This window comes from Lolium rigidum, chromosome 3 (assembly GCF_022539505.1).
Source record: "Lolium rigidum isolate FL_2022 chromosome 3, APGP_CSIRO_Lrig_0.1, whole genome shotgun sequence".
Taxonomy (NCBI): Eukaryota; Viridiplantae; Streptophyta; class Magnoliopsida; order Poales; family Poaceae; genus Lolium; species Lolium rigidum.
This window is the reverse complement of record NC_061510.1, coordinates 155,784,231-155,799,262: the sequence shown is the minus strand read 5'-3', so window position 1 is coordinate 155,799,262 and position 15,032 is coordinate 155,784,231. Positions and strand designations below refer to the sequence as shown.

The window sequence follows — 15,032 nt, the reverse complement described above, 5'->3', positions numbered from 1 at the left end:
TTACATAAATAACGCTTAAGCTAGGTAAAGCTCTCAAAACCTCTCTAATCTCATGATAAATAGATCTAATCTCTGATCTACTGTGATGGTCTTCATTAACCAATTTTACCACTTCTTTGGAATCAATGTGCCTCTCTATTAGCTTCTCGTTGCTTATGGCTAAAACTAGCCTCTAAAAATGTTGCTTCTTTAGCATGATCTCAGCAGTAATTGTTAAGCTTCATGCACTAGCCACTTGAACCAAAAGTCCGAACTGATGGAAAGGGCTAGGCAATCCACATATACACTTCACAACACCCCCACTCGCGTGTGACGGGAGAAGAGGAAGTCAACACGTGAAAGAAGAAGAGCACACCGAAACAGGGCATCAGCGGTGGCTAAAGAGGGGGGCAACAACAATTTTTAGGCTTAATTGCGAAAACCAGGGGGCAACAACAATTTTTTAGGCTTAATTGCGAAAACCATGTGAAAGCCAGGATTTGAACTCGAGACCTGGGGCTCTGATACCATGTTAAGCTTCATGCACTAGCCACTTGAACCAAAAGTCCGAACTGATGGAAAGGGCTAGGCAATCCACATATACACTTCACAACAGTAATCATGTATTGTGGACCTCACTTGTTACCTCCTTTGATCTCCTTTATGATATTTAGGCAGTCCGACGCGATCAACACTTGCGAGTCTAAATATATGAAGCAAGCGAGAGAGCCTAGAGTTTTAGGTACCGTGATATTCGAAAACAACCGTTTAAGCCCCACATAATTGACCATTGTTGTCCCTGCATACAATGCCACACCAACACGATTTTTCACTTTGGCTACAGCTCCCTCACTGTTAATTTTCATGATCCCTTCTTCAGGTGGCATCCGTCTCGCTCGCGGCGCTATAGCGGGTCGAAAGCTCGGAACCTCCTCCTTCCTATGAGTTAGGTTCAGTCCTGCCAAATACCTCGAGATGAACAAGTGTGTTAGTTAGTGGAGCATGTTGTTCTCTTTCATGGATCATCTTTGTCCATGCCCACAAAATTGCACATAGAGTGACTAGAACTTCGATGAACTGATTCTAACTCAACACTCGACTCAAATTTGAAATACAAATGTGCGGATCCTCCATTATGTCTTCCACCAACGGTAAAACAAGATCATCATCTCATTGCCCACACACTAGCCGTCATATTGCAATTAAATAGCGAGTGCCTCCACGAGTCTCCAGCTGCATTGCAAATTGGGCAGACAACAGACTCCGCCATATGGCGATTTGTGCGCAGCACGCCCGTGGGCAGCGAAGCCCTGGCCAGTCTCCACGCAAAAATTCCGAGTTTTGACAGAACTTTCACCATCCACGGCCTTTTCCACAAAGACTCAAACTTATCCTGGTTTGACAGCATGTCCATCAAAGTAATTCTCCCGACGCCTCTTTGTTTCAGCTAGCATCTTTTTTCGAGTACCCGCAGCGTGTTTTGTATTAAGCTCGAATGGTGAAAAGAACGATGTTCGTACAAGGTAAGGAAACAACCTCATAGTTGCTCGCCACAGATGGCTAACAGCAGTAACACACACCCCCACCTAGGTTATTCCTCTATCCTGCCTACCGCGGGCCACCGTCCACGATCGCGAGGTATCCACAATCTGATCAACGACGTGGTCCGAGATCCTTGACTTGCCGCCAAAAACGCGTGCATTTCGTTGAAGCCATATAGATCAGATGACAAGTATGACGAGGGAGTTCCCATCCTTTCTGCTCGCAGCGAGAAGAGCGCCAACTGCCGCAGGCCACCAGTCGGAGAGATTGCTGGATGGGGCAAAGAGGGCGACGCCGGTGCGGTGGGTGACACTGTCCCAAACCTGGAGTGCAAAGGGGCACTCCACCGAGAGGTGATCGATGGTTTTATCATCCACCTGGCACAAGGGGCAGAGGACATGGGAGGGCAGGCCATGGCGAATACGATGGTCCGCAGTCCAGCATCATCGCCGCAACGCAAGCCATGCGTGCATCATGTATGCCATTGGCGCGAACGAGTTCCAGATGTTTGCCGTACCTGGCATCGTGGTTTTTCCCTTGAAGAAGGCGAGCAGATCGAGCTGAAAATATCCCATCGCTAGTCCACTTCCAGAGGAAGTTGTCCGCCTTGGCCTGCAGTGAGTAGATGGCGACGGCCTCCTAGAGCTTAAGGAACTGGACGACAGCATCAACCGTCAGCTCTCCTGCAATAGCCTCGACCCAGACATTATCAATCAGCCCGTCATGCACCGTCATGCGACGCCGGAATCTAGGTTTAACCAGTGCAAGGACGCCTGGGGCAATTGTGCCTACACTCAATCCTCCAATCCACGGATCATCCCAGAAGAGGGTGGTAGCACCGTTTCCAATCGAGATCCTGATCGAGGCTTTGAAGAGGGCGTTGGCATCATGCAGTACCTTCAGCTAGCATCTTATATGCAGAGCGGACTGAAAACATTCCACTTCAATCATAGTGCCAGGCACATAAATCAGCTTGTCTAACAAAACTAATCGGAATTTGGACAACATCCTCCACATCAATTAGCAATAGATGCTTTTTCAGCCCAGCAAGTTTCCACGTCTGTGTTACTGTATCTATAAATGATGAGACTAAGTGCTTGTTTGTTTGGGCTGCAGCTGAACGAAAAGCAGCTGCAGCTGGTAAGATCTGAGAAGCAGCTGGAGCTGGATGGCTGGTCAAATGTAAAATTGCTGTTTGGCAAACAGCATCCAGCTGGAGCTGGATGGCTGGTCAAATGTAAAATTGCTGTTTGGCGAACTGCATCAAGGACGACTGGTAGATTGGTCAAATGTAAAATAGAAAATAATAACAAAAATATTATTTTCCTTATTATTTAATAATAACAAAAATATTATTTTCCTTATTATTTAGTACTAACAAAAATATTACTTTCCTTATTATTTAGTAATAACAAAAATATTACTTTCCTTATTATTTAGTAATAACAAAAATATTACTTTCCTTATTATTTAGTAATAACAAAAATATTACTTTCCTTATTATTTAGTAATAACAAAAATATTATTTTCCTTATTATTTAGTAATAACAAAAATATTATTTTCCTTATTATTTAGTAATAACAAAAATATTATTTTCCTTATTATTTAATAATAACAAAAATATTATTTTCCTTATTATTTAATAATAAAAAAAATATTATTTTCCTTATTATTTTCTATTTAAAAAGATTTTACTATAAAATATTAATTAACTAAGAATCTGAATTTTTTCTCAAGATGCAAAAAATATATCATTTTGGGCTAAAGGAGCGATGGGGGATAACACAAACTTTTGGTGTATACCTGGTTCGTTTTGTAAGTGAGAAGCCACGGGAAGTCGCGGGAAGTACCCGGGACGTGCTTATGGGCTTCAAGTGTAAATGTGAGAAGTGCTTATAGAAGCCCATGCCTAGAAGTTAGGTGTTTGGCTGGGCTTGTGCTTTTAAAGACCCAAAAGCAGTAAAAGCTCAAGCTCCAGCCCAAACAAACAGGGCCTAAACTTGGTGGCTCCCTGGATATGCACCAAACTGGACGGAGTTGAAAGTCTCGAGGAATCCAGTTGTATCTGCTCCGTCTCCTATGTGTCTTGTAAGTCCCATCTTGAGGGTGTCTCTCCCTCACAAATTGTGCTAGATTTAGGATGGGTTAGTACCCACTTCAGCATTGAGAATACACTCATTCGGGTAGTAACACCGCTTTTAACACCCTTGCACTAAGAGTCTCTGGTTCATTCAAAATCCTCCAAACCTTCCTAGCCAGCAAAGCAAGGTTAAACAGTTTCAAGTCATGAAAACCAAGGTCTCCTCTGTACTTTGGCATAGTTATGGAATCCCAAGAAACCCAAGCCACCTTCCTTTATCCTTTCTTACTCCCCCACCAAATTTTTTGGGTCATAGAGGTTATATATGATCACATAAACCCCTAGGGAGTTTAAACAAAGCCATTGAATATGTGGGAATGGCTTGTAACACATACTTTATCAAGATTTCTTTACCACCTCCTCATAATATCTTCTCCATCAAACCTTGTACAAGTTTCCAGATTCTATCTTTCAAATAAGCAAAATCTCCATTTTTGGATCGACCAGCATCATATGGTAAACCCAAATATTTGCCATTGAGAGCTTCATTTGAAACCTACATGACATGCTTAATGTTATTTCGATTACCTTCAGAACATCCTTTCCCAAAGAACACATATGACTTCTCATTATTGATTTGTTGTCCTAAGGTGTTGCGGTAGGTATCCAGAATCTCTCTCATATTGGCCGTATTCTTGACATTTTCCTGGCAAAAAAGAATGCCATCATCGCAAAGAGTAGAGGATTAACTTCCGGGACCATATTTGCCACTTGAATACCGGTGAGAGCACCTGAGCTCATTGCATGTTTCACCAAACAAGAGAGACCCCTCCCCACACCAACAGAAAAGGGTAGGGAGATATGGGATCACCTTATCATAGTCCCCTTGTGGGTTTGAAACTCTCGGTGTGAGCTCCATTGGAAAGGACCGAGAACGAAACTGATCGCACTCCCCTCAACACAGTGTCTATAAACCTTGGGCAAAGCCAAGCTTCTTCATGATGGCCTCAAGATAATCCCATTCTATGCGATCATATGCCTTCATCATATCCAATTTTATAGCGCAATGAGAATTATTCTTACTCCTATTAGACTTCATAAAATGCAAACATTCATATGCAGTGACAATATTATCAGTAATGAGGCGACTAGGAACAAAAGAAGACTTCTCTCCAGAAAAAAATATCGGGGAGAATCCTCTTCAATCAGTTCACAAGTACATTGGATGGGATTTTAAACACCACATTGCACAAGCTGATGGGTCTAAACTATATGTAGGGTTATTTTACCTTGGGAATAATGACGATGAACGGTTCATTAATATCCTCAAGTGAATCATCTGCATTATGAATCCGAATAACAATTCGTGTAATGTCCTCACCGCATATATGCCAATGTTTCTCGAACAAATGCGCCGTAAAACCATTCAGACCCGAGGCCTTTGTGGAAAACATTTGAAACAAAGCATCCTTCCCTTCTGATTCCGCGTCCCCATAACTAGAAGCCTACATCAACAACGAGAGGCCCTATTCCTCATGTAATTACTGGTTCAGAATATATACCATTTTGGCAAATTGATGGGCCTCCATCGGTCGACAAGTCAAGACCAAAAGATCCTAATCGTTTATATGGCGTTGGCTTTGTAAGCCCTTTCTTTCTCTATCTCTAATGTAGGGCTTGCCACCTTGGTTGACCCAATCTTCACAGATTCAAGGGGAAAAGAGGAAGAACGCGAAAAACTCGGCGAAGAACAAAAGATACAAACACACACCACACCTGGTAAAAATCAATTTGCTCTTAACAGTCCAAATCAGTATCACAATACAATCATGAGGGAGAGACCACAAGGTTGAATCCCAAGCGAGAGCTCGGCAAGAAAATGGTAGAATCACTCATTGGGAGAGAGTAGCAAGTCGGTAAAATCACGAGAGACATAATAAAGGTAAGTACCTGATTTTTTTTGGGGGGGGGTGGGGGAGGGTTTCATGAAAAAAAGACATATATTTTTCGAAAATAAATGGAGTATGCGTTTTTTTTCATTTTCGCTTTCAAAAGATATTTTTTTTTGCGGGGCGCTTTCAAAAGAATCAAAAGCGCGTCTTCCTCTCGGATAAGGAATTCAGGAAAATAAAACCATTAATCCCGGAAACGAACAGCCAAAAAGGGGAGAAAATAACTCCAACTCCCCTCCACTTCCTTCTCCGGTCGTCTACCAGAGTCTTCTGCCCCTCCTCCACCTCCGTTGCTACGCCAGCGGGGTGGCCTGAGCTGTGCATGTCCGGCCAGCTTTTCGATTGGTAAGTGGTCTTCTGTTCCTGTGTTTTCTTCTGCCTTAACCCGTCCAATTTCTCGGTTCTTGGTTCTTGAGACACACTGCTCCTCGGTCCTGATCCGTGGAGCACTTTTGAACCGGAATTATACGTATTTCGGCAGATTGGACCCGTTCCTTAGCAGATCTCGTTCGACCTGGTTCTTTCCTTTCCGGGCTCGTTCGCGATTTTGCATCGAGGCGCTCATGGGGTACCAGGAGTTTGGATTCTTGCTGTAGACAAATGCTGCTAGGTGCTCCGGTCCTGCGCTAAATTTTCGACCTGGTATGGGCGAGCTTCGTTATTTTATTTTAATTTGGCGGCACATAGTAGGCTTTTCTGGTTTCAAGTTCAGTTTGAAGGTTCCTTTAAAAAGTTTAATTTGAAGGGGATAAACGTGGTGGACATGAGGTTATGTCAAGATGGCAACCGAATATTGGGAGAGGACAGATTTCGATATAAGGATATTATGTGTTGTTATGTTTCCTGAACTTTGTCTTGCCCAGGAAATCGTAATCACGACAAATGTTCAGAGAATTGTCTGTAGCTGTTATCGCGAGAGCTAATTCCATTGGGTGAATTCTTAAAAAATGCATATTCTATCAATTTGATCTACTGTTCTTGATATGCACCACGCCTTCATATCCACTTGGACGACAGAACAACTGAACAATGCTGCAATGCATCACCTTCAGCTTTCGCTATATGGGGTCATGTATCGCTTTCCATCTTCTTTTCTAATAAATATAATGAAGATTTTTTCTGTCGGTTGGAGTTTACTAAACATGGTCATCACTAAGGTTTGACCTAACATGACACCTATATTGCTATTTATTTAATCTCTTAATGGTGTACTAGTTTTTGAAACTTACAGGAATGCCAGTCTTGGTGCTCTTTTCTTTTGTCCATAGCAAACACATACTTAAAAGAATATCTAAAGTGGTACCATGTTATACCCCTTCAAGTATCATAAAATTCCACTTCCGCTTAATTATTACTAGTAATCATCTAACTTAATTATTAAACCCCCAATCGCAACAATCAGTACAGATAAATTCCTTGTGCAAAATCAGTCCAGATACATCCCTTTCTCTCCGTGCCTGCAAGCTCAAGTAGCTCAGACTATGTACAGAATGCTTCACCACAAAATGCAAAGGGAATTCCTTCGCTGTTGCTCGGTTTGTCTGTAGTGTCTGACGGCAATGTTAAGAACACAAAATATTAAAGTGGTCAGAAGTGTATTGAGCACGATGTTATTCAGTTATGTAGAAGTACCAACATTTCCTAGGAGAGTCTTGAAGGTTTATTCACACCACATACTGTTCAGAAGTTTTTCCTACCCCAACTTGTTTGGAAAAAAGGCTTTGATGTTGTTGTTGTTGGAGCAATATCTATGGCTCTTCCCCATTGGGACAATCTCTTATTTGGGAGCTTTTAGAGTCGGGAGAGGCAGTTTCTGAAAGGTTCACACTTTTTAAGATAGACCTGCCCATCTTTGAACTGTACTTTTTTGGTTCTAGGCTACTTGTTGAACTCATCTCAAGCATAGCTTCTCTTTCTTTCTTTTATTGATCCTCTAAGCATTCCATTTGGCAGTTAAATTAATAGCACTACTGACTCCAGGGACTAACCGTATTTTGGTGCGGCAGCAGTTTATTGGCACAATTTTCCATGGATTAGTAAGACCTGATGTTGCCATGTTTGTCTACTTTGTGAATCAGAATGATCACCCTTCCCTGTAACTGGAGTGGTATTGAATACCAGGTATGTTTGCTTCTGTTTTCCCGTTCCAGTATTATCTGATGCAAAATGGAAGTTTGATCATGTTCTCCCTTTTGCACGCATGTAAAGTCATGATGTTGGTCTCAAAGAAGGAAGGGATTCTCAGCACGCCTTTCCAATCAGGCCAGAAATCTGCTAGCCGTTTCTGTTTGTTTTCGAAAGTTCAATCTGCTAGTCCACCTCCAGGAAACACACCTGTTTATCTTAATGTGTATGATTTGACACCAGTAAATGGCTATGTGTTCTGGGTTGGTCTAGGGATATTTCATTCTGGTATTGAAGGTATTATCTCTTCCACTTGTTTCACCAATAATAGTGTAGAGCTCACATCTCAGCTATTCTGAAACTTTGTTTTCTAGAGTACCTTAATGGTTCCTTCAAGTTCCTCTTTATTTAGTTTAAGTTCTGTTGGTATTCAGAAATAGCAGTTATGGCAAAGGGTATAACATATATATCCCCCGAATATTGAGATAACAAAGTGATCAATTATGCGCTACATAACTATAAGTTGTGCATGATGCACCATTCCAAACTTCCAATAGCTTATGATTTGGTATGCATAATGTTATGTAACACTCAAATATTCAACATCACCATCAAACTTGTCAATGATGGATGTACCAAAAGGTTTTATTACTAATCATGAGCTATTCAATGTTCACTAGGTACTAAAAAACCACTGGTCTTTATGCCAGGGACAGATTTGATAGTGATTTTTCGTAGGTTTATAGAATATTACATCAATTACCTCCGTGCAGGTACACTGTTCCAATTACTTTGGAACAGTGTACCTGCACTCTGCGCATATCTTACTTAGTGTTGTGTCTGCAGTAGCACATAGTGCTGAAATTGCAACCTCATGAATATGATTTTTTATTTGTCTTTGTGAACATCAGCCATATTGACCCTTGTGCATAGTGTCGTTTCTTGTGATATGTTTTTACTTCCTTTATCCTCTCGCTAAGCATTCTGTTGTTCATCCATGACTTAAAAAAATGTGCCAGGTGAAATAAATATGTTCCATTTAAAGAAGGTGTCTGGCAAAACTCATAAGGAAAATGAATATAAGAGGGACAGTGAATATTTCATGGTCTATTTATCTTTCTGTCAGTACTTGCATTGTTAATTGTTCCATATAATTAGCCTTTTCTTTCATTGTGATGTTTTATATTAGTTTTACTAACTGAGCTGACCATTTAAAGCAAATCTAGATTTAGTACGCATGCATTCAGTAGAGATGTATGTTTTGACTTCATATTTCAAAATTAGAAGTACCATAGGCAACAGGTAACCTTTTGTGTGAATTTCAAGCCTTGAACTTTCAGGATTCTTATGTCCTCCTAAAGCAGCGAGGCAGCATGACTGATTTCTGGAAGGAATCTCCCTGTTTGCTTGGATAAGTTAGTATTGTCAATTTGTCATAGTTACATGCTCTCGCTGATAGGCAATCGGCACTTGCTCTACTGATGTTGGATAGCTTGTTTGCCTTATATGACGACAGGAATGACAAAGCTGATCATATTACATTACATTTTCATACTTCCATGCCTCAAAGTTGTCCGAAGTGATCAATTGTGTTAATTGTTCTAATACTTATTTATGGAATGAATTCTGTATAATTACCACCCAACTATTTCTGGATGGAGGATATGGCTTATTCTTCCATATTTCTGTGCAGTTCATGGTGTGGAGTATGCATTTGGTGCACATGACTATTCAATAAGTGGAGTTTTTGAGGTGGAACCTCGCCAGTGTCCTGGCTTCAAATTTAGGAAATCCATATTTGTGGGAACTACCTGCCTTGACCCTCTCCAAGTCAGAGCGTTCATGGAGACGCAGTCAGTAAATTACAATGGGGATATTTATCATTTGATAAGTAAGAATTGCAACCATTTCTGTGAGGATATCTGCAAAAAGTTGACAGGAAATTCAATCCCAAAATGGGTTAATCGACTGGCCAGAATGGGTATGACTTCCTAAAACTAAAACAAATACACATACTTTCGTTGCCGTTTATTTTGTTTTCGTGTGCTGCTACAGAGTTTGGTCCTATATATTAATAGTTGACACTTTCTATTCGATTCACATTTTGGTAAACCATATAAGGTACTTGTTTGCGCTCAAAGTTAAGGTACAGAAATGTTGCAGTGAAGAAATTCTGCACTAACCCTCTTAGGAGGCTTGTACTCTTCTTCTATGCAATGAAAAGAAACGAAATGTCATTGCGTTTTCTCGAAAAATGAATCAACATCAGCATTTGTTTACAGGTTAAACGTATCTAGCAGCGAAGACACATGCACTTTGTTTATTTGCGTTACTCAATTTTGGGCATCTTCCAGCCTTCGGGTTCATCTTATTTGTTTTATATAAAAATTAGGCATCCAGAGGCCTTTCCCATAGAATGTCTGTGTTTTCAGTTTCTTTGCCTCTTCCATGTGTCTGTTGTATTCATTGAATGGCTACCGCATGGACAAACTCCATTTATACATTAACAAAATTACCCTTGCCAATGAGGCTGAGGAGAAGGATGAGATTATGCCATTATGGACAGAATTGTATTACCTGGTTAGCAGTTTGAACAAAAACTGGCCATTTTCCACTAGCTTTCCGCATCCAACTTTATAGCACTCCCTTCGATGTTACATTTGCTAAGTGATCCTTACTTTGCTTTTTATTTTATAAATGTTATTCTGAATGTTATTCTAAATTTTATTGCCGCTCCCTGTTCTGCCCCCCTTTCTGTGGGCTGTAACCGATAAAACTTTGTTCATCTCCTGAAATGAAACGCAAAGGCTTTTTGCGTTTTCTCGAAGAAAAAAAAGATGAATTCCTGGTACATGTTTTTTGTGAGTTGATCCTTTGCTCTTTACCTAAATGGTGATCCCTATACAAGTTGTCCACCATATTTTCAGTGTTTAGTTTGAAGGAATTTCCACCGATTATCACTTTAACCATACACTGCCACACATTGTTAATTTATATCTTATATGTGTTGTATCAACAACGTGATCATCTTTCTTTTAAAGCTCTTGTTAGCACTTAGCAGCAGCCATTAATAAGCGTTGTTCTATCTGCAGGTGCTGTTTGCAACTGCATTCTACCAGAGTCTCTCAAAATTAATGCAGTTCGTCATGACCCAGATTGCCAAGCTGAGGATAGTGAGAAAAAAAGGCTGACGGGTGCATTGAGCTGCTTCTCTTCAATTTCTCTATGCCAGAAACAGTTCTCAACATCTTCGCTTTTTCTGCGTTCCCCCTTGAAAGGAACTTCGTGGGATACAAAAAGATCCAGTTCAGATCGACTGAAGAAGAGCTGAGAATCAAGCTCTTCATGTGCCCTGCTCTTTACCTTCAAAACAGTGCGACATGGTTATCAGGGTGCTCTTGTACAATAGCCATTGAGGAAGGAGATGAAATGTGATGACCGGTGACTTGACTGTTTGTTTGAGCACGGGCTAGTGATGCACCTGAGCATTTGTACAAATTTGATATTTGAGGCTAGAATGTACAGTAATTGATTGCTTTCTTTTGTTAGCATTTGAGTTCGCCAATGCCATATTGCAATGAACTCAAAATAAACTCTAAAAGCATCGTGCACTGTCAGTGGTTTGTTGCTGGCTGGCATTGCCGGTATGCTTGTTTAGATTCAAGGGATAATGTCCAGGGCTTGTCTTGTAATCCCATTTTATGGGTGACACCTACTGTGCTAAAACCTTTGTAGCCACAAAATCTGCATTCTTCATGTATGTTGTGGTTCTTTCACGGCATCAATTATGGAGGTGACTTAGGAAGAGAGTAGGGCGAGGCGATGTTGGAGACTCCGGGACGAGATTAATACACGATCTACCCAGCTTCGCGCTTCACTATGGTGACAAAACCTTGTTGCTGCTTATTCGGCCCTGCGGGGATCAATGAAAGCTATAGCACACAACTGACGGGGGCTTGGGAACCAGCCGGCAGTCTTGGGCCTTCTTGAGTTATGGAAGGCGGAAGCTCTTGATATTCTTTTCTTGTCTAAAACAAAGCTTGACAAGGAGGAGATGAAGCGTATCCAGGTGTTGTTGGATATGCCAAACATGGAGGTGAAAAACTGTGTTGGTCGAAGTGGGGGTTTGGCCCTACTTTGGAAAAATGATGTCAGTCTGGTGGTCAATCCGGGGATGTCGCGCTACCACATCGATGCGGTCATCACCGGAGAGGATGGCTTTACATGGAGGCTCACGGGCATCTATGGGGAGCCGCGGTCGGGGGCAAGGGAGAAGACCTGGAAGCTGCTGCGCATCCTCCACGGTCAGTCAAACTTGCCATGGATGTGTTTCGGGGATTTCAACGAAATCCTTTTCGCAAGTGAGAAGCAGGGAGGTGTTCCGAGGAAGCAAACCTGCATGGACAAATTCAGAATGGCGCTGGACTTCTGCGAGCTGGAGGACTTTGGTTTTGTGGGTGATCCTTACACTTGGCGAAACCAAAGTCAGCGAGCAGAAACTTATGTTAAGGAGAGGCTGGATCGGTCTGTGGCTAATCTTGAGTGGCGTACTCATTTTCCGGCCTACAAGGCAATAAATAGGGACCCCAGGAACTCTGACCATAGGCTAGTTATTGTTATCTTAGATCCTGATCCTCACTGCAGCTACTCCTCGGGGCTGCGCGAGGCACCTAAGTTCGAGGCCTCTTGGCTTGAGGAGGAGGAGTGTGAGGAAGTAGTCATTAATGTCTGGCACCTCTCGCTCCTCTCGGGGGACACCGCTGTTTCGGAAGCCATCAAGAACGTGAATGCGGAGCTCAAATCTTGGAGTAAAGAGATTCTGGGGGATTTGCATAATCGCATCAAGAAAGTGAAGAAGGAGCTGGACCGTTGTAGAAAAAGGGACATCTCTCCCGATCAGGTCTCTATGGAGCATATGCTGAGATATAAGCTCGAGCGTCTTCTGGATCAGAAAAATATCTTCTGGAAGCAGCGTGCAAAGGCTCACTGGCTGAAAGATGGCGACAAGAATTCCAGATTTTTCCACGCCTGTGCCTCGGAGAGGCGTAAAGTTAACCAACTGTGGAAGTTGAGCGCTGATGATGGCAGAATTGTAGAGGGGAAGGAAGACCTCATGACCTTCATCGCTGGTTATTATCAAGACCTTTTTACTTCCTCTGCTGGCACCAGAGAAGCTGAATTGATGGAGTCTGTTCCTTCTATGGTCACTCCGGAGATGAACTCCTTCTTGAAGAAGCCCTTCAATTCCGTTGAGATTAAGGCTGCTCTGAACTCCATGGGCGATCTCAAGTCGCCGAGCCCTGATGGTATGCCTGCCATCTTCTTCAAGCGGTTTTGGGACTTGGTGGGTGTGCAGGTTCAGCTGGAGGTTCTCGGAGTTCTGAATGGTGGCGCTATCCCCACTGACTGGAATGAAACTGTGATTGTTCTAATACCCAAGGTAAAGAACCCGGAGAGAATCAAGGATCTCCGCCCCATCAGCCTCTGCAACCTCGTCTTCAAAATCGTCTCAAAGGTGATCGCTTGCAGGTTCAAGGAGGTTCTGGATGACATTGTCTCCCAAAGCCAAAGTGCTTTTGTGGCTGGAAGAATGATAACGGACAATATCCTCATCGCATATGAGACCACCCATTTCATGCACTTGAGGAAGGGGGCCGGGACGGTCTGGCTGCTGTCAAGCTGGATATGAGCAAAGCTTTCGACCAGGTTGAATGGTCGTTTTTGAAGAACATGATGTTAAAACTGGGCTTCAACTACCAGTTGGTTGATCTGGTGATGGGCTGCATCACCACTGTCACTTATAGGGTTAAGGTCAATAAGGGCCTAACTGAGGTCATTACTCCTCAACGGGGCCTGCGCTAGGGCTACCCTTTGTCCCCTACCTTTTCATTCTGTGTGCCGAGGGGCTATCTGGTCTTTTCAAGAAGGCAGAGGCGGATGGTTCTCTCCTGGGGGTCCAGGTCTGCCCGGCTGCCCCGCAGATTAATCACCTCTTCTTTGTAGATGATTCTCTCATTTTTCTGCAAGTAAACGACAAGAGTGCGAATACATTGAAGGATATTCTGGCCCTCTATGAAGATACCTCTAGTCAGATGGTTAACAAGGAGAAATATGGCGTAATGTTTAGCAAGGGTACCTCCTCTTCGGCCAAGAGAAAGTTCAAGGGCTTGTTGCACATTGCCGATGAGGCTTTCTCAGATAGATATCTCGGCCTGCCTGTCCATCTTGGCAGATCTATTACATCTGCTTTTGGCTATCTCAAGGAGAAAATCTAGAAGAAAATCCAGGGTTGGAAAGAGAAGTTTCTTTCTCGGGCTGGGAAGGAAATCCTTGTGAAAGCTGTCGCCCAGGCCATTCCAACGTATGTGATGTCCTGTTTTGACATTACTAAAACCTTCTGTGATGATATCAGCTCCATGGTTTGCCGCTATTGGTGGAACAATCAAGATGATGAGCGACACCACTGGCTCAGTTGGTAGTGCCTGTCTAATGCAAAGAGTAAGGGCGGTCTCGGTTTCCAGGACTTGCATATTTTCAACTTGGCAATGCTGGCCAAGCAGGGCTGGCGCTCCTCTAAGACCCTGAATCTCTTTATGGCAGGGTACTTCGGGCTAAGTATTTCCCCAACGGCAATATCCTGGACGCAGTGGCGGCCCCGGGCATCTCTTACACATGGCGCAGTATTCTCAAAGGGGTGGCGCTGTTGAAGGAGGGCTGATCTGGCGTGTGGGGGACAGAACTAAAATCAAGATATGGCGTGATCCTTGGATCCCTTTCGGCGATACTAGAAGACTGAGGTCCCTCCGGGGCGCTCACCGATCTCCCTAGTGGCTGATCTTCTGGATCCTACTACCGGCGATTGGGACGCTGATATCGTTGCTAGCCTCTTTCAGCCTGAAGATGTTCACAACATTCTGTCCATAAACATTTGTGATGGTATGGAGGACAAACTCGCTCGGCATTTCGATCCAAGGGGCCAGTTTTCGGTGAATTCTGCCTACAAGCTTGGAATTATGCTGAGAAATAGGAGTTCGGGTAGGGAGGCCGCCAGCTCCAGCCCCTCTACCGCTCCCGGTGCAGCTTTCGATTGGGATCATATTGGGCAGCTTAATGTTCCAACCAAGATCAAGATGTTTGTGTGGCGCCTTGCTCATAACAGTCTTGCAAACAAAATGAAGATCTCAAGGCTTGGGGTTGATCTGGATACCAAGTGTCCGGTGTGCAACAGACTCAACGAGGATGGGGGTCATGTTTTCCTCAATTGCAAGGTGGCCAAGACCTGTTGGATTTCCCTGGGGTTGGGTGAACTCCGGGAATCTTTCCTGCTCTGCACCTCCCCGCGCGAGCTCCTTTC

At 43.1% G+C, this 15,032-nt stretch overlaps 1 protein-coding gene across 3 annotated transcripts; it reads left to right on the top strand.

Moving 5' to 3' along the window:
* Positions 1-5,762: 5,762 nt before the first annotated feature.
* On the top strand, positions 5,763-11,438 carry LOC124702544 (deSI-like protein At4g17486). 3 transcript variants are annotated; one of them, XM_047234692.1, is made up of 5 exons: positions 5,763-5,899; positions 7,564-7,675; positions 7,763-7,975; positions 9,372-9,659; positions 10,771-11,438. In XM_047234692.1, the coding sequence occupies exons 3-5, from the start codon at positions 7,765-7,767 to the stop codon at positions 11,007-11,009; spliced, it is 738 nt and encodes a 245-aa protein (XP_047090648.1). In that variant the 5' UTR covers positions 5,763-5,899; positions 7,564-7,675; positions 7,763-7,764; the 3' UTR covers positions 11,010-11,438. The 3 variants fall into 3 exon arrangements, with proteins under 3 accessions (XP_047090648.1, XP_047090650.1, XP_047090649.1); XM_047234694.1 differs by having other exon boundaries at positions 7,561-7,675; XM_047234693.1 differs by having other exon boundaries at positions 7,535-7,675.
* The last annotated feature ends 3,594 nt before the right edge of the window (positions 11,439-15,032 follow it).

Bases quoted from the DNA above. Each gene is read 5' to 3' on its own strand.
- LOC124702544 (XM_047234692.1), top strand. From the start codon at position 7,765: ATGATGTTGGTCTCAAAGAAGGAAGGGATTCTCAGCACGCCTTTCCAA. The intron at 7,976-9,371 runs GTATTATCTCTT...ATTTCTGTGCAG, and splicing joins ATTTCATTCTGGTATTGAAG to TTCATGGTGTGGAGTATGCA. The intron at 9,660-10,770 runs GTATGACTTCCT...TTCTATCTGCAG, and splicing joins TAATCGACTGGCCAGAATGG to GTGCTGTTTGCAACTGCATT.